The following is a 19837-nucleotide window of genomic DNA, read 5'->3' on the forward strand; positions in this document are numbered from 1 at the left end:
TGTAGACTGTCCCGTCCATCTGCATAGCCTGGATTGTAGACTGTCCCGTCCATCTGCATAGGCCACACTGTAGACTGTCCAGTCCATCTGCATAGACTAGACTGTAGAGTGTCCCGTCCATCTGCATAGACTAGACTGTAGACTGTCCCGTCCATCTGCATAGCCTGGACTGTAGACTGTCCAGTCCATCTGTATAGACTAAATTGTAGACTGTCCCGTCCATCCCATCATTTGCTTTAGGAGCCTGGGGGGAAAATCAGACTTTGTCACTTACACTGCTTTTCTGTTTGAAATTTAAAGTTGTCAGCAAGGTTCATATAACAAATAAATGGACACACACAATTCCGAGGGCACGCGTGTCTCTGTCTGCATGCTTGCACATGCGCACACACACACACACACACACACACACAGAGAGAGAGAGAGAGAGAAGAGAGGAGAGAGAGAAAGAGAGAGAGGAGAGAGGAGAGAGAGGAGAGAGGAGAGAGAAGAGAGAGAGAGAGAGAGAGAGAGAGAGAGAGAGAGAGAGAGAGAGAGAGAGGAGAGAGTAGATCTTAGTAGTCAGTCACTTATTGAGACACCAGCAAGGAAGATAAAAATAAATGGTGTAGGGTCATTTAAGTTCCCAAGCTAATAATTTTGAGGATGGTGTAAAGATGAATGATTGCTAAGGGAGAAGGGGTGGGAGGACCTCTTCTGCTTAAGGAAATTAATTAATTAAAGGGTTCAGACTAATTGGTTAGAAAATCACCAGGAAAGGTCACTCCTCACAGAGTCATTATGCATAGAGCAAACAGTCATCTGCTTACCCTGCAAATAAGTGGCAGGGCTGTGTATATCTGAATACAAATTATCTACGGGAGCTTCTGCTAGCTTCACCTCCTCCTGCTACAAGGGACACATAGAAACTGGTGTGTGTGTGTGTGTGTGTGTGTGTGTGTGTGTGTGTGTAGTTCTGGCTCACATCATAACATTGTTTTTTTTCATTACATAAAGCCTTTTACAGATTCCTGCGTTTGAACTGGGTACATCTTGCATCATGTTTTGCTTTGTGTCTTCCTTACTGGAATCTGGGAGGGCACTGTGGCACTTAGGAATCAGGAACAGTTATTTTTTTAATCACGCAGCCTGTCAAGTAAGTCTTCTAGGAAAATCCCCACCAAAAGCTCAGGAAGTATAGTGTTCTGCTGGTCACATTTGCTCAAAAGCCCTCTGACAGCGAGGAGGGGAGGGGTCTGCCTTTCATACACAAGATCATTTCAGCAGACCTCAATGGCATTTGCAATTAGAGTTTTCCAAGGTGTAACTGTTGTAGGTGTAGGATTGAGCTGTGTTGATGCAGAAATGACAAGAATGCAACATGCATACAAATGTTTTCTAACCCACCCACATGCTGTAGAATGAAATCCTGGGCCATAAACCCAGGGTGTCTCCTTCCTTAATGTTGAAAATAACTGAGAAGGTCCTTATTCTTCCTTTTTCCTTTTAGAAGAGTTTCCTGAGTCAATAATATTTAAGTGGTTTACTTAGATCCCATTTAGAAAATTCTAGAAATATGTCTTCATCTCCTTATTTACCTACTGACTCCTTCTTTCTTTTAATTAATTTTAATGAGGCTGCTTAACGTGCCAAGCACTCCACAAGGCTAGGGGTATACAAAGCAACCTTGTCTAACAATCGTGGGTTTACAGGAACAACAAGGCAGGGAAGTAATGAAATATATTCAGTGTGATGGGCTGGAAAGCAGCTGCAAGAGCAGGGTCTCAGAACACTCCGAGAAGAGTGTGGAAGGATGGAGGGGAAAGACTTGGAAACGAGGGCAGAAAACTCAGCTACACCATACCGGACTCCTTTGAAAGATGGAGAACATCCCAAGTGCACAAATACAGATGTTTGCTTGTCCAGAGGCATCATCATGGGACAGCCTCCTGCTGTTTCCATGGACAGCACATGTGAATAAGGCAAATGCTGAAGAATGATTTTGGCTGAAGAATAAGGATAAGGCGTTTGGCGGAGTTGTGTCTGTCACGCTCTGCACCCAGCAAATTCTTCACAGACAGCACAGTCCATCAAAATGGGCTGCTAACCGCCAGCTTTCTCCTGCTTGCCATCCTATTTATTAACTAGCGTCAGTTCCTTTGAAAACAGTTCTACAAGCTAAGTGAAGAGCAAGAAGACAAAGAAACAGTTGATTGAAGATAAATGCACCACAAATTCTGGACCTATTTGCCAGTAAGATAGGAAAGAATGGGGAGGGGCTTAGATTCTTCCGATGCCACAGGAATGCTCACAAGACTTCCTGTTTCCAGCAGTCTCTGAAAAGCACAGGGTTTGCTATCTGACAGTTACACACTGGGAGTAATCTCACACTGAAATGATGTGTCAAACAGATCAGCAGCCAGTAGGTCCCTGATTTATAGGGCAGGAAATTCCATCCACCTCTGTCCTCACTGATACTATCAGATTACTATATTTGAAAAATTTATTATTATTTTGAAGATTGTATGATATTATTGAATTATCTTGAGAGAACCCCTAAGGTTTAAAAAAAGAAGACAAAGGAATAGAGGGGAGAAGGGAAGGAAGAAATGGATAGATGATAGATAGATAGATAGATAGATAGATAGATGATAGATAGATAGATAGATGATAGATAGATAGATGATAGATAGATAGATGATAGATAGATGATAGATAGATAGATGATAGATAGATAGATGATAGATAGATAGATGATAGATAGATAGATGATAGATAGATGATAGATAGTTAGATAGATAGATAGATAGATAGATAGATAGATAGATAGATGATTGATAGATAGATAGATAGACGATAGATAGATAGATGATAGATAGATAGATAGATAGATAGATAGATAGATAGATAGATAGATAGATAGATAGATGAATAGGTGGATAGGTGGATAGACAGATAGATAGACAGACAGATAGATGAATAGGTGGATAGGTGGATAGACAGATGACAGACTGACTGAGAAAGCACTGTGCTAAATGAAGCAGATGCACTTCTGTGGACTGATAGTTCTCATGATACTATGTACTTGCCACCCAGACCCTTCACCTTGAGTACCTTGGAGGACGACTGCTACCCCAGCACATTATTAGGATCTTTAGTTGCTATTGAGCTTTGTCACTGGTGACAAAGCAAAGGTACACGCTCTTGCTTTCGACTGACAGCTATCCTACTCCCCAGTTCCACTCTGTGTGTCTGTCTACTCCCTAGCTCCTTAGTGAGACACAAGGACTAAAGAGAAATGAAAATTACAACAATTGAAGAAAAACAAACCAACACGACTCCAAGGGGTCCAGACAATACTTTCTTCTAAGGGCACTCTCAGCAAACAGACAACGTGAGTCTGTCTTCCACATTCTCTGTGGATCATGAGTTCCTGTTCACGATGAGCTATCTCCTAATAGTAGTGGCACTGCAACAGTATCACAAAAGAAATGCGTAAATATTTGTCACCAATTCAAGCTACTGTTTAGACACTGCCTCGACGCTCCAGATGCCACAGCCTGACTACAGAGAGCTGTGACTGAAACAGTCTAAACTGGAGCTTCTCAAACCTTTTCCACTAAGAACTTCCATCTATCCCGATTTACATGGTTGTTTTCTGTCACTGTAAAGGGATCTAAGTTTATGATCTACATGGACGGCACATTTTAGGAGCGCATGCAAAAAAAAATTACACGCTTATTGTGGCTAATACATTGACATGCGTGTTAATGTGAATGTCTTAGCTATGACAAGTGGCAAGATGGCAGAACATGTACACGGGAACCTAGATGCAGGAAGCAAATAATCAGCCATATGAGTGAGCAGCTAAGGAGAGCAAACACCGGGAGAACAGTGGGTCAGTGTTCATCAATTTTCTGTGTCTTTTGCATATTAAAATCACAAGTGTTGCTTGTGAACTCTCTATCATTGGGGTTCATCTAAAAGATCGGATTTGGTTAGTTTTGGGTAGGGTCATGCACACATACTGTTTGAAAATGCTACCCAGGTGTCTCTATTGTATGCAGGATGGAAAGTCACTGAGTATGAGATCCTTAGCCTACTGTCAGGCCTAGGATCAACAGGTGATAGGTGTTGATTCATTACAGTGAGCTGTTGAGTACCACTACGTGATCAGCACTGTTCTCTGCTCTGATTATACTCTGCAAAGAAATTGCAAGCTAAACACTCCCAAGAATTCTAATTCCCAGTGGTTTACAGACACACCAACACATGTATCGGTGGGCCCCACTACAGCACAATAAACTACCAAGCAGACATATTTATTCTCTGTCCTTCTAATGGTAACTAATATCTGAGACCATCTCTCCAGCTTTCAGCATGTTGACCCTACACACCTGCCAGAGATCTGTAACAGCTGGAAGTGAGGGAAGAATTTCTGTAACATCTACTTCCAAGTGAAAGCGAGGCTGGCAGCTGGTGTTTACTCCTCTTTACATCGACAATCAGAGGTCCCATATTTCGGTCGTTTGTATCTTGAATAAATTATCACGTTTATGATACTTTTTAACAGCTATAACCTGCATAGAGAAATTATTTCCAGTACACTATTTGGAATTTATGGTTCAAAGAAATAAGCTAGCTTAGTGGAGGCAACTCTACTGTTCACCAGTCCGCTGGCTCTGAAATGCTATACTTTCACCTGCGAACCCACAGTGAGTCAGCTTGCCTGCCTCAGTACACCATCAATTATCCCTTAATATATCATAGCGGATGCTTGTAATTCAAAAGTCCCAAAGAAGTAGGAACACTCACGCTCTTTCCATTGATGTTGCAAAATATAATAAGGCATCTGTTATAAATAAGGCAGACCTTTGGGTAGCAATCACAAATTTGCGATGTTGGAGCTAGGTTGAAAATCAGTTTGTCTAAGCTGAATCCGACTAGCACAGTGATTCTCAACCTGTGAGTCCAAGCCCCTCTGAGGTCACGTATCAGACATGCTGCATATTTACATTATGATTCATAACATTAGCAAAATTACAGTTATGGCATTGTAGTAAAATTAACTTCAGGATTGGGAAGTCACCAGAATATGAGGAAATGTGTTAAAGGGTCATGGCATTAGGTTGAGAACTACTGGTCTAAATAATATTTTTTGTATAAACGAAGGACCCGCGGTTATAAGCATGAGACAACTTTCCAGAGGTTAGACAAGCAAGGGTAGCACTAAGATTTGGATCTCTAGCTACGTTAGCACAGCCTCGGCATGCACAGATTATGCTATTTCAAAGGACTCATCAGTGTAGCGTTCATTTCAGGAGGTTTACTGTTTAGATTTTATTTCCAAAAGTATGCGGAAACTCAAGTAGGTAAAGCAATTTCCATTTTCAATTTCGAACCTTTCTGCAACATACTTTGAAATGTAAAAATTAAACTGAAGAACTAGCAGCCTGTAACCTCAATCCTTTTGAATAAACGCTCCTTATTGCCATCAGACTGGAGAGTATCTGAATGCCAGCCATTTTTCCTACCACCTGAGAAGCTGCAAAGTGATCTCTGCAATAGAGGAAGGAGAGAGATAACTGCTCTTGAATACCGACTCATCCCTGGAAGTCACACTCGCTACCGTGCCTGTCTTCCAGTTGGCCTCAAGCCAACACCTTGTTTTGCATTTGGCACGCAGCTCTTCACAGAGATTTCCCCTTCTTGTTTCCACCTGGGTCCCAGCAGGAATTTCATTGCCATTCAGATATATGATTTCCTAAGGCAAAGCTGCAGAGTGGCTGCTCACTCATGTCACTAGGATCCTATAACCAATAAATGGAAATCAGAGATGGAGCATAGAAAAGAGGCACTCGAGTCAAGGTAGGAGCTGGATTTGTTAGAAAGTCACAGGGTACATTTTTCTTTAACACAGTCGATTTCACAGTGGGTTGGCTCACATGTCTTCAGGCCTTGTGTAGGTGAACCCCGATTCTAAATTTGATAGCATTTAGAATTGTCACGGAAACAAGCCTTTGCGTACGTCTGTGAGGGATTTTCTAGATTAAATAAACTGAAACAGAAAAGTAGAACCCAAACATGAGCAATACCAATTTATGGCTGGGTACCAGGTTAAACACAATGTGGAAAGAGAGCTGAGGTCGGCAAATCATAGGTCTCCACTACTTGACTGTGCCTGTCTTCCGAGCCACGATGGACTGTACTCTAGGTGTGTGAGCCATCAAACCACCCTTCTTTTGTCAAGCTGTGTTTATTGGTATTGTGTCACAGCAGCAGCAAGGCAAGGACCGCATCCTGGGGTCATGAAGAGAGAAGCCCCTGGAGCATTCTAGAAAGGAAGACTGCTCACATGTAAGGAGGCCTTTCTGTTCATCTGGACTTGGAGTACATTTTCTCACAGAGCAAACCTATATGGGTCAATGTCTTCATGAGCAAAAGGAAGTTGAAAGCATAGATCTGGTACAGGGATTTCCTAAACACTGATTTCGAGATCAGCTATGCCTCTGTGATAGAATTTAAACACAAGGCCTAGCAGAAAGCTGTACCTTCGTTCTCTTGGGAAGAAGCATCATAATGGTCATCGACTATGACGCAGGACTCAATGCTAAAAGCCCCATGGGAAACTAAAATAGAAGTCCCAGACTCAGTAGAAAACTATTCCTCACAAAATAATCCACCAGCTAATCTTTGTGGCCACAACAGTTCTGCTAAATCAATCACCTGGCTAAATACACAGAAGTTGCATCAAATCTTAAGTGAGCATGCTGTATCTCTTTAACAAATAAACTAAATTAACAGCAAACCCATTTGCTAGACAAGGAAAAAGATGCCAAGAAATGGTAACATTAACGAAGGCTTGACGAGATTAAACAGTTACCACATCTATTTTTGTCATACTGACAAAGAATCTACAAGGGAGTCATGGCCAATGGTGAGGCCTGTAGTCTCAATCACTTGGGAGAAGGAGGCGGGAGGATAAGGCTTGTGGGGCTATGGAACTGTTTCAAGACAATCCTTGTCCGTTTAGGAAGAAAGTGTTTCACGTAGATTTTTTAAGTTGATCCATGTTAACTAAGCAAAAGAAAAATAATGGAAAGAGCAAAAAAAGGGGGGGGGGGCATGGAGATGGTTCAGGGATAGAGGGCTGGTGTAGAATACACAAGGATCTGAATTCAACATTCCTGTTTCACAAGAAAGAAAGAGAGAGGAGAGAGGAGAGAGGAGAGGAGGGAGGAAGAGAGAGAGGCAGAGAAGAGAGAAGGAGGAGAGGAGAGGAGAGAAGGAGAGAGAGAAGAGAGAGAAAGGGAGAGGAAGAGAGAGAGAGCGAGAGAGAGAGAAGAGAGAGAGAGAAGAGACGGAGAGAAAGAGAAGAGAGAGAAAGAGAGAAGAAAGAGAAAAGAAAGAAAAGAAAGAAAAAGAAAGAAAGAAAGAAAGAAAGAAAGAAAGAAAGAAAGAAAGAAAGAAAGAAAGAAAGAAAGAAAAGACGCCATATAGATTCTTCTGGGCAGCATTGTTTCTGGTGCATCTAGGGACTAAGGAGTGACAAATAATACCTACTCAAAGAAGAAAGTAGGGCCTAGGATATTCAGGGACAAGGACCCAAAACACAGGCTCTTTCTGCTCTGGTCTACGTAACTCATATGTAACACATATCTTGACATTTATAGCTACTTTGCTAACTGTACCTTTTCTCTACCCATTCTAAGTAGGTTTAATACGAGAATTGTTCCTAATTTTCACTCTGAATATTTCCCACAGAGTTGTATCTAGAGTCCATGTGGAATCTGTATAACAATTAATCTTCAGCCCCCAATGACCTGGGGAGAAACCAATCAGCACTGCTATAAAATCAGCTGCCTCGGGTATTCCATACCGCTTGAACTTTAGGAAGGAGCTGACTTCACCTCCCCAGCCCCAATCACACATGCTTCCTAGTAACTAACTGAAGGAGAACTGTATCCTATGTTTCAAGTGCTCTATGAATGAATAACCAGTGAATCACTTGAGGGTAAAACTCTACCAGCTGCAAATACTTTATCACCCTAACACAAACAAGCAAAGCAGCAAGGACAAGCAGAGTCCCTGGGTTCATATACCTCCCACAGCACCAGCCTGTAATCTCTGGAAAACTGACAAGAGAGTATCATGTCAAGGCCAGCAGCAGCAGGCATAGTTACACTGTGTCAGAAAAATTACAATTGCCAAGGCTGTACTGTGGACAATAGCCCACAGCTGCCTAAGGGAAGCTGTAGCAATGTTCATGCTTTCTACAACCCTAAATAGAAAATGTCCCCATGCAAATGCAATTTGAAAGAACTTTTTTTTTTTTTGAGGTCAAAAGTGACAGATTTTCAACTGTAGGAGAATAGTAACAGAGTGATCAGGGATGACACAGAGATGATGTGAAATAATGGGAAATTAAGTAAGAAAATTATGATGCAATAAATTCCAGGAACTTTCCAAAGGTTTCTAGACAAAATATTTCTTGTTCTGATGAAAACAACTTTATTCTCTACCTCAAATCATGGTTAATACAAGTGTGTGGTCAATTCAAAGGCTATGTGTTTAGATCAGAATAATGAATATAAACTTCCCAGCTGCTCTGGCTAAGAGCTGAATGTGGCAAAGGCAGACTTTTGTGATGTCATCTTACCTTTTGCTAACTCCGAAGAGTTAAAGCAGAGCTCACCTGGGCTCAGCTCAGCGTTCGCATTTGAAAGTGCAATGAAGCAGGACATTCAAGATAGATTCTTTTCAAAAGCTCTTTTAAGTCTTGGTTCCTAAAAATGCTGGCAGAAATAATACACATTTTTTTACAGAAAAAAAAAAACAGTCCTGTGCGTTTTATGAATTGATTGCATCTCCTGCTTCTACAACCTAAGAAGTCATAATCCTGTGCAATCACAGATTGTTTGAAGCCAATAAACCAAGGGTGACAACCTTGCTCACATCCCAGCAGGAGAAAGAAAGGAAGCCATGCTGAGGGATAACTCTCTGGCTCACCATTTCTCTTTGCAAAGAGGAGGGCAGAGCGAAAAGTATTCGGCATGATGCACAGAACAGTATATCAGCAACTTCAGCTAAATAAAAAAGGGGTTTTCTAAAGTTCTCCGATAGTTCAGCCCTCTTCCTTGTTGTCCTGTGAGACACACAGCTCAGCCCAGAACCACTGCTTGCAGGCTCCACTGCTGGCCTGGCTGCTCACATGAGCAGTGAAGGCGATTCTCAGGTGAGAGCACAGCCTGGTGTAGTTGTGATAAGGAACCAACAGACATTGCTTACATTTGTGCCTAAACAGTCCTTGAATGCTAGTTGTGTACATTTGCCTTCCCTTTACATTGTATTAGCTTCCAGCACCCATGGGGGTATAGGTGTAGCCACACAGCATGACAGCGTCAATTACATACTGAAATTAAATTAATATCTGCCACCTTGCACATGTGCACTGACAATAAATTAAAACAACCTGACATTTGAATAAACGAACTTCTGGAAACCTTTGATTTCCCATGATATGTAAGATGGAGCAAGCTTTATATCAGTTAATTAAATCCACACATGACAAAGATAATTTTCCAACAAAATATTTCTCCAATAAATTCATCAAAATGCTGATTATCTGCTCTAAAACAAGAATAGTACTTGGTGCTGGGATACATCGGTAAAGGAGGTAATATGAAACTTCCTAACTTTCAGAAACGGTAAGACATGTCCAGAAAATAGCAGTCTAAAGGAAATTAGATATGGAACAAGAATGGATTTGCATATAACCAATGCTTTCTTGTCTGTGGTTCAGGGAGAGCTAGGACAAGACATGTTTCCTGTGAGTTCAGAGCCTGGGATCAGGAGCATCCATGCCTGAGTCAAGTATGTAGATGGAAGTTTATGTCCTGCCCAGTCCCACAGCTGTTCAGTACCAAGGAAACACACAGAGGCTTATATTAATTATAAACTGCTTTGCTAATTTGCTCAGGCTTCTTATCAACTAGCTCTTACAATCTAAATTAATCCGTAAATCTTATCTATGTTTAATCACACATCCTGGTACCTTTTCTCAGTGAGGCATTCTCAACCTGCTTCCTCCTCTATTGCTTGACCTCCTGATGATCCTATGCTGGTTACTTCTCTGTGCATCAGTTTCCTCATATATGATAGTAGTACAAGGCTAGAGCCAATCTTCTGAACTGTTTTGAGGATGGTTAAATGCACGCATTGACAGCACTTCCAGGAAAGTTCTCAATTAACAAAATACAGTGTCTTCGTTACTGTAGTGCCATAATAAGACACTAGGACGAAGGAAAAAAACAACAAAAACAAACAAAAAACATTTTTTTTAACCCTCACGACTCTTGAGGGTTAGAGTTCATGATCATTATGGTGGGGAAAATGGCACAGCACTGGAGCATTGACTGAAAGTTTACATCTTGATCCACAGTCACAAGGCAGAGAAAACAGGGGCTAAGTGGGAATGGAATGGAATTTTGAAACCTCAAAGCCCATGCCCAGTGACATATCTCCTCTTACAAGGCCACACCTCCTAATCCTTCCCAAACAGTTCCCATCAACTTTGAAAAAAAACATTCAAACATATGAACCTATTGGGCCATCCTCATTCAAACTGCCATACAAAGTTATTAGTATTGTTTATTGGGGAAACCATATAAGGGGAGAGTCATTTCAGGTAATGACCAAATAGGTGTTAAAGCCCTCATTTTTGTCTGTCTGTTTCCATTGTTTATTGTGTGTTCTGTAGGAGTTTTAGGTGTTTATCACAATGCAACCAGACTCCTATGAGACAAAACCCACATTTTTGGATGAGAAAACAAGGAAAGGGGAATCAATACATTCTCCATGTCCTTAAAACAAGTAAGTCAACAGGGCTTGGATTCACATTCAGCCTATCCAAGTCTAAAATCCAAGGAGAGGCTCCATAGATGGAGTGGCCTTCCAAGACCACCTGTCATTTTGGTAGAACCTACAAGTATTATTTAGGATATAATATACAGTCTTCTTCATTTCTGGAGAGTTTTAGTAAGTGGGGTGGGTGATGATGGTCAAGAAAGAGGGACATGTAATACAAGGGCAGAAAAAAAAACAATAAAGATCATCTAAGGTTATCTGAGACTCCAGAAAAAGCTCCCTTGGAGAAAATATAATTTTGCTTTCCAAGTGGGTATCTATTGTAAATAACTTTTTAATTAGGGGTAGAATTTTGTGTTCACTTCCCCTTCTCAGTTCTGTAATTGTATTTTGCTTAAACTTTTGTAGGTCCTTGTGGTTTCTGTCATGGTCTCTTGGTTCATATGTATACATTATAGATACAATACACTTGATCATCTTTATCCCACTCCCCACTACTTCCTGTAACTCTTCCCAGATCCTCCTTCCATCCATTTCCCAAGCCAGTCTTATGTTTAATAACCTACTTAGTTCAATTTGCTGCCCAGCTCCACACATGTGGGGCCATCTACTAGAGCATGCTTCATCTACAGGGATCCCACTCCTAAAGACAACTCATTCTCGCTCTTTTAACAACTCTTCATCTAAGCCATTTTTAATATATTGTTTCTAAGAAAAACAGACTTCATTGATTCTTAGTATGAGCCATTTTCTTTTTGTTGGGGAGGGCATCAAAGAGGAAACTAAGACATAATGAGGGTATTCACCATTAAGTCTCTCTGACAACTGTCTAGATAAAAAAAATTAACTGGATGATTTACCTCGTCTTATGGTTTCAGATATTTGAGTCCATGCTTAGCTGGCTGCATGGCTTTTAGGACATCATGGCAAAGAGAATGTGGTGCACTGGAGCTGCTTTCTTGGCAGTGCCCACAAATCAGGGAGAGAGGAAAAGGGAACAGGGACAGTATATAAAAACCTTCAACCAGTGACTTCTGTACTCAATTATGTGCCAACCCCTCACAGTTCATTCTGCTTTGACCCTCTCAACAGATTATCCCAGAGTCCATATGATACAGGCATCTCATAGTACCTGCACTAGCTGGAGCAATCCCGCCAGACATGAGCCTATGGAGACATTTTATATACACACTGTCATACACGGGCACCATCTGCTTTTATTAGCTAGAGTGGAAATAGACAAAAATCCTAATATCTTGTGCACAGCTTTCTTTTACACTTTACCATGCTTCTATCTGCACAGAGTACCTACTTCTGATTAGATTTTGAATTGTTTCTTGAACTGAATGATATCAATAAACATCTGACAACAATTAGAAGACAAAGACACATGATACACCATGGCATTAATGAAGAAGAGGCAATTTTCTTGGTGTGATTAGAAAAGCAGTCCACAAGACCCTAGATCAAAAACTGTAAAGATACTCAATATCATACTCATTAGAATGTACTGGGAGAAAAACACGGCAGAAAACAAGTATTGAAACCATTCAAACTTAGTGAAATCCTAAAGACATTTGCATTCAGCTATTGCTACTGAATATATCATTCCAGCATTCTTGGGATATAGTCCAGATAGTTACTTACATTATAGTGCAGGTTTTTGTATATTGAAGGCACTTTTAGAACTCCTTGGCACTTTGCAGGGATCAAGCTATGAAAATATAAGGACAGGCCTACAAGTCTGTTTCTAAAGTACTATAGATCATAACTAAAATTTACTAATGAGACTGAAGGGACATCAGAAAGGTAAACAAGAGCCAGGCACATACACGTTAAGAAGACAGACTAACGAGTATCTGCTCTGTATAATCACAAATCACTCAGGAAGCTCTTGAATTTCCCCAACCCTCACTTCTCTCTTGTGGAAACTGGAGATACTATCAGGAATGATTTTATTGGGTGGGTTCAAGAATAAATACACAGAGAACATTTCCTGCTCCTCAGAAAGCATTTCTTGAGTTAGCTTAACTCAATATGTGTATTCCACATACTGGAGGACTTACAACTTGGACTCATCTTTAAATGTGTTAGTTTGAATATATACCCATGATTTACTCCCAAGTGAAAGAAAATAGGCTGCCAGAGTGGGGTAAATAAACACTTCTGCAGTCATAAGCAAGAAAACACATAAAATTATTCCTAGTTAAATATATTGATTAACACTTATATTGGGTCCCAAACACTGAACAAAACCATCGGCTACTGTTAATAATGCCAACGCCAAGAAGGCTGGACCTGTGTGGAAAGTGCATGGTGTATTCAGACATTGCTGCATTAACTGGCTCATTATAATGAACACATACTACTTCCTTGATTTAGAAAATTAGCAATTTAATCTTAATAAAGTAAGTGTGAAAGTTTCGGAGCCAAAGTCACTGCTTGTGTTGTAGATACGGCCTGAAAAGGAGAAGCTCGAAAACTGCGATGAATCCAGACTGCAAAGGGGAGGGAGAGAGATGTGTGAGATGGCAGCCCGCAGGCCTTCGGGGTAGTGGTGGTGCACAGCAGCACGCACAGAAATGGACCGCGTCATTGGGTGTGTATTAATACGGGAAATGCTCATGCAGCGACATTTCCACACATCGTTTTTAGAGTGTGTGCTTCCATCTCATAGCCTTTTATTTACAGCTGAGTAAAAACTAGGTTTGGTAGGAAAAATACTCTTCAAAGCAGGAAGTTAACAAAGAGTCTGACCCAAGACACTCCTCGCTGCTCCCCTGGACTGTCTGGAGTGGGAAGAGGAACCATCTTGCCATCCAGTGGTGGGATGTGAGACTCTGCTTTGGATCAGTCACCCGCAACAGCAAACCTCTCTGACAGCGGCCGTGCTGGTGTGTGCGCCTTTAAAAGTGCGTGCTAGCATCTTCTTCAGAAAGTGCCTAGGGCTTCCTCACTAGCTAAGCCCTCTCTGCAGAGTGCTGATTACCCAGGACACGAGAGGGGAAAGATGAATATATTTCTTCTTGGAGATACTAAGTGAGGGGAAAGATGAATATACTACTTCTTGGAGATACTGTATCCTGATTTGACATTTTTATTTATCTAAACCTTTAAGCTTATCTTGCTTCAAAGGGGAAAAGCGGCTTTCCCCACAAATCTCAAGACTTAATCCACTATCAGCTAGAGTTGCTACTCAGGTGTGGTTAATTGTTCTGTGTCAGCACACCCGGCCCCTCTCAGTTTGACCCCCCAGCGAACAACAAAACACAAAACAAAATCAGCAACTTGCTCCGGGATTAAGGTGCAATCGATGGCAGCCCGAACAGGGAGTAAATCTCATTAATTGTGTACAATAGTAGCTTGTCATCCCTGTCTCATAGATCCAAAGAGCTGTAAGTCCTAAGGACTTGAGTACAAGGTCAACTGGCTCTTGGCCCCCACCTACTCCAGTTCCCAGAGGGCCTCTGACACTTGACTCTGTAGTATTCAGCTGGTAGAAAGTCAAACAATAAGGCTTAACTCAGGCTTTGGATCTGGTTGTTAAACATTTCTCAGTTGCTTAGAATTTTGCAGAAGTAGAAAAATGTGCTGATAAGAATCTCAGTACTTAAAAAATCCTACTAATCTATGCACGTATGTTAACTATTAATCTCTGTGTGTATTATGTTTGATTATGTCTGTGGTAGGGCATGAACCATGCTTGTGCTGTGTGGACAACACAGGTCAACTTACTAGATGCATCCTTGAGCACTCTCTGCCTTATTTCTTTAAAATAGAGTTTTTCGTGTACATGGCACTGACTTATTGGGTAGTCTGGACAGCTACCAAGCTCTGGTAATGCTCCAGTCTCTGCTTCTAGCACTGTGATGGCAGGAGCCATTTTTACTTTATAAACCTCCCTCCCTAAGATTGGAAAAACATACTCTTAATAGTCTCATCAGAGAGAAAGGAGCAAGTTGACTGTATTTTAGTGGTCTAGTACCACCTTCTCCTGTGTGGTTCTGTGTATTTGCCACAGTGCAGTTAGTAGGCCTTTGTGTGCAAATGCCCTCTACCTCTCTGAGACTAAGCTGCATGTTTCTTAATTGTCTACTCTATGATCTGCACTGCTTATGACAGGTACACTGTATGGGCTTTTATTCTTGTGAATGCACACACTAGAATGCACACACTATCAGGAGACACAAATTTACTGAGTCATGAACATTCTGATCAAGGCTGACTGAATTTAAATAATGCACTAGGTGCGGGGCACTTAATGCACTAAAGAATTTCATGATTATCAAGTCACAAACCAAAACAGCCAAGCTTTTGGGTGCAGTACTGAGTATTAGCCTTGGTCCACCCCTCGACTTCACGTAGACAAAGCCAATGTCTCTCTGGGATTACAAGATGAGCTGGGAGAAACCATTCTGAGGCAGTGCTCTACTGGATTTCAGGGGCTGGTGCAGGCATGGCCATCTGATATAGGCTGGTTAGGATGGTAACATTTAGAGGAACGAGAAAAAGGGCACTATAGAAAAACCCAAAGAAACAGTAAAGTAGATTGTATCGGGTTACTGAACGTTTGTCTTTTTTTTTTTAATTCAGACTGATAACAACCCCCCCCCAAACATCTTTGCTCGTGAGATATTCTGTCTCTAAATGATTTGTATCCATTAATTTGACACAGTAGGCTTTTTTTTTTTACACAATTTGTATGTGTTTGAAATAAAACATGAAGCCCTGAGATACAGGTATATGCACATACATAGGTCTGTGGGCTTGCCTGTGTGCTTCTTGGGAACTGCAGGACCATGGACAGCAAACTGCGAAAGCCTTGCCCCTGACAGGAGATTGGCTCCTGCAGCCTTGGGAACTGGGGTAAGGTTTTCTCCAAGGGGAAACCCAGCCCCTTTCTTCACAAGTTCCCAGATCAGTAAGAAGCATGGGAATCAAAACACATTAGCAGTTACGGAAGAACAGAACACAACAGTCTCACTGACCAGGAGAAGAAGGCATTTCTTCTCCTGCCAATAGACAGTCGATCCGTCCCCAGAGGAGACAGAATGAAAGGAAAGAAAGGCGTGCACAGCACCAGAAACCTTCCCACCAGAACATGAGACTTCAGGAGACAGCGCTAGCAGACACCGGGCTTAAACAGCACAGTAATTAGAGACCTGATTCGTCTACGTACCTCCAGAGTGAGCTCTCGGTGATGCTCCCAAGGTTATAGTCATACAACTTTGTCAAAATGAGAATCACCTGAAGGCAGAAGAAGAAACCATGGTTAGTCTCAAACAATTACGATCTCTTAGAAATGAAATGGCCCAGGGGAGGGCTTAGGACTCCTTTAATGGGTGCTTAACATAATTGAATAAATTGTTACTGCTTTTCAGCTGCAGAGGGCTGGCAGGCTGGTACTGATCTGCTCTGGCCTTATGCCCTGCCCACCTTTTTTGGTGCTACCCCCCACACAGTGATGCCTGTTTTGTCTGTGTATGACTTACCCTGGTGAGCTTAATATATTCTAGGAAGCTTACACAACTGTCAAATATGTACACTTCAAGTTAGCTCCTGAGTAAATATTCAGGAAAGGTCAGTGGTGAAGTTCCCAGCTCCCATAGCTGGGCCGCACGGTCCACCATCTTTGATTCCTGAACCTCAGTGTGCCCATCTGAGATTGCCAGTAAAGAGCAAGATGCTAACTCCTGGGAAACATTGATGTGAAGAATAAAAATGGATCATAAGTACAAATTAATAGAAATTAGCTTGGGTGTCTTCAACATTAGCTCCTTCTCTTTCTTTATGAGTTTGATTAACTCTTTCTTCTGACTTCACAGTGAGAGAGGAGCTACTATACCACAGAAGGGAAAAGCAAGGGCATTGTAACAAGACAGTTCTGGGACACATGATCCCTGAGATTATAAAGTTGGGTATGGAAAAGCCTCCAAATTAGGAACAGATTTCAGGAAAAACAGACCCTGAACAAATTCCTCTGCGCTTCACAGAAAAAGGTCCCTTTGATTTGTTTCCTGTTCCTATCCCCACTTAGAGGAAATCAAACCATTTGGTTGATTTATTCAAATTCAGGAAACATTAACTGATCATCCAGAATGTCCCCTCATGCTAGAGGAGAACACAAACAGCACAGTGAAGATTAGAGTCTGTGACCCAAACATTACAACAACAACAAAACTTCTCAGAAAGAATACGGGAGTTTCAGAGGCCTGATCCTTGCTTTTCAGTGCTTGTGACAGACTAGGTCATCATAGCAGGTTAAGATGACAGCATCATTGGTACCTGTAGCCATGAATAGGCTCCACCTGACTTCCTGGAGTACCCAAGCCCCAGGGCACCTGTGGACACAGAGCAACACAACCTGCTTCTGAGGACCGCTCTTTTTTTTTTTTTTTTGTCTGTTCACTCTTTGGACAAGAGAAAGAGAGGAATTCATTGCTCCGTTCAGGGTAGTGTCCATGGTCTAGCCCTGGTATCATGTTGACCCTGCTATAATGTTTCCAACTCAGCAAAAAACCATTCACATCAATGTCCTGGGTTTTCTCTGTAGGTCCCAGGATCAATTATAGCCAGAGTAAGCACACAATGTTCTAACCTTCAATTCCGAGGCAGTGGCTGCCCAAGCATGCTAAATACTCCCAAATTCCAGGTGACTGACACAGTGCCTCATTTAGGAGGCAGGAGCATCCGTGATCCTTAACACTTCACAGAAAGCCAACTAGGACTCCTTTCTTGGAAATGGAGAGCTGTTACCCAGAAGACCAACAGAGATCCCTGCAGACCTGTCATCTAAGGCTGCTCTCTCCTGACCTGCAATGTGAGCTGCCATCAATGATCTCAGAACTCCCTTCTTCAGCAAGACTTGAGCATGTGTGAGGTGTGAGCACCCTGCGGACACATCAGATGGCATGCCTGTGGTGGGGCATATGCTTAACAGATCCCTGTGCCAATTAAGTCACCCTCAGTGCTAAATTCCAATCACAGCCAGCCCAGGAACACTGATCAGTGGCAGCAGGGTGGCTGTTTGTTTGAAGACAGAGAATCATGTGGCTCCACCTCAGGGTGATTTTGCCAAAGAGGCCTATAAATCCCCCACCACGGAAACAGGGTGTGGGTGGGAAGTATTTCTAGGTAGTTGATCTTATGATACAACATAGTAGTAAACTAAATAATGAAGTTCAGATGGTCACGGACCATATCTCCCATTCATGTGACAAAGGGCTTTGGAGGTGCCCAGGAGTAGGAACCCTTTAACCCCGTGTGACACGGTGTGAGCCAGCCTGCCCGCACACACAGTGATTATTTGTTTCCCAGGGCAGACGAGCACAATGGTGGAAATCTCGGCTCTGCTTCCTCTTGCTGGGCTAGGGCAACTGAAAATGCCAATGACGCGGGCCGCAGTTAATCACAGGAGAGGCATCCTTTGTAACGTTTCACAGAATAGCTGTTCAAACCAATCTAATCTCCCTGTTTTTAGAGCCAGAGCAAGACGGAAAGGCGACCTTCTACCCTTCAGTTATGTGTTTAATCGATTACCTGAGGTCTCTCTTCCCCTTCATTCTCCCCCATGGCTGTATGCATTACTCAGCCCTCACTCCTGGGCAGCTGAGAGATGCGACGTTCTGTTGGAGCTCTTATGTTGTTTATTAGTGAGTTACTGCTCACTTCTGATTAGTGGTGCTATTCAACAAAATCCTCACATGTTAAAGGGGCCACAGCTCAATTCGCTGCTCCAAAGTGAGGATAAGTTGAAAAACCCAATTGTCTGCCTATCCTGATACTATCATGTTACAGCTTTGTATATTTTCACATGTTAAAGAAATCAACAGCACTGTGGTAAAATTTATTTAAATAATATATAAGTCATTATTTGTTTTCATTGAATAAATAATTTTTACGTATAGGTTTTCTTAGTTCAAACAGATGACAATTATAAATTTAATGGAAGCAAGGGTATTTTCATTTCTGTCTGTGTGTGTGTGTGTGTGTGTGTGTGTGTGTGTGTGTGTGCATGAGAGGGGAAGCCTGCAAAGATGCAACATTAGGTTTTTAGTTTTATCATTTTTCTGCCTCACATTTTGAGACGGTCTCTCACTAAAGCAGGACTGCACTGATTCTACTAGAATGGCTGGATAGTTATCTCCAGAGATGTGTCTGTCTCTGCTCCCATGTGCTGGGGTTACAGATGCAAGCCACTACACCTGGTTTTATCGTGAGTGTTGGAACTCAAAACTTAGGTCCTCACGTTTAAACAACCAGAACACTTCTGGTAGGATCATCTTCCCAGCCCCTACCAAGTTGATTTTGACAAACATACACCTACATGAAATAATGCCAATAAGTTTCTGATTTATTGCTATATGTTGATTTCATTGTACAGTGCCCAAATGCCCCCAATTAAAACAGAAGACACTAATCCCAACGACAACCATATGTTCCACTCCAAGTCACAGAGTATCTTCTAATAGCTATGGCTATTCCAATGACTAAATATACTACTAATAATACACATAACTATGAACTGATAACCTCCACTTAACAAACTATCTACAACATTAGCATGAAGCTATATCTGGAACTTTCCACAGTAGCATATCAGAAGTGTCCTTTCTAACCAGTCTCGGAACTCCTGTGACCACATGAAGTCTGCCTCTTGCTGTGACTTCTTTCTTTTTGTCACATTCTTGCCTTACGAAACCTTACTTGGTTCATACTTAAAGAAAAGGTAGTGCCCAGCTACTGAGTCATTGTGTGGCAGCCATCCATCCCTTAGTACTCTGTATGGTATAGGGTGATGTCTTTAAAGAAATGGGCAAAGGTTTCCTGCTTAGTGTAGAGATCAAGTCAGGCTGGGCCCCAGTGCAGCCCTTGTCCAGAGCCTTCCATACTCCTCACTGAATAATTCTATCAATGCTGACCATTCAGTCTCTTGCATGAAGGTGAGGAATTGTCACTGAGGACCTTGCGACAGAAAAATGCAATTCACTCC

The 19837-nt window shown here is 41.9% G+C and overlaps 1 protein-coding gene across 5 annotated transcripts in view; it reads right to left on the reverse strand.

Moving 5' to 3' along the window:
• Sorcs1 (sortilin related VPS10 domain containing receptor 1) overlaps nucleotides 1–19837 on the reverse strand; it is a 504706-nt gene that overhangs the window by 301617 nt on the left and 183252 nt on the right. For all 5 annotated transcript variants that reach the window (XM_038329254.1, XM_038329237.1, XM_038329246.1 and 2 more), the window contains exon 2: nucleotides 16025–16092. In XM_038329254.1, the coding sequence (XP_038185182.1) occupies nucleotides 16025–16092 (68 nt within the window). The remainder of the gene's footprint in view (nucleotides 1–16024; nucleotides 16093–19837) is intronic.

Source organism: Arvicola amphibius, chromosome 1, assembly GCF_903992535.2.
Source record: "Arvicola amphibius chromosome 1, mArvAmp1.2, whole genome shotgun sequence".
In the NCBI taxonomy this organism is placed as follows: domain Eukaryota; kingdom Metazoa; phylum Chordata; class Mammalia; order Rodentia; family Cricetidae; genus Arvicola; species Arvicola amphibius.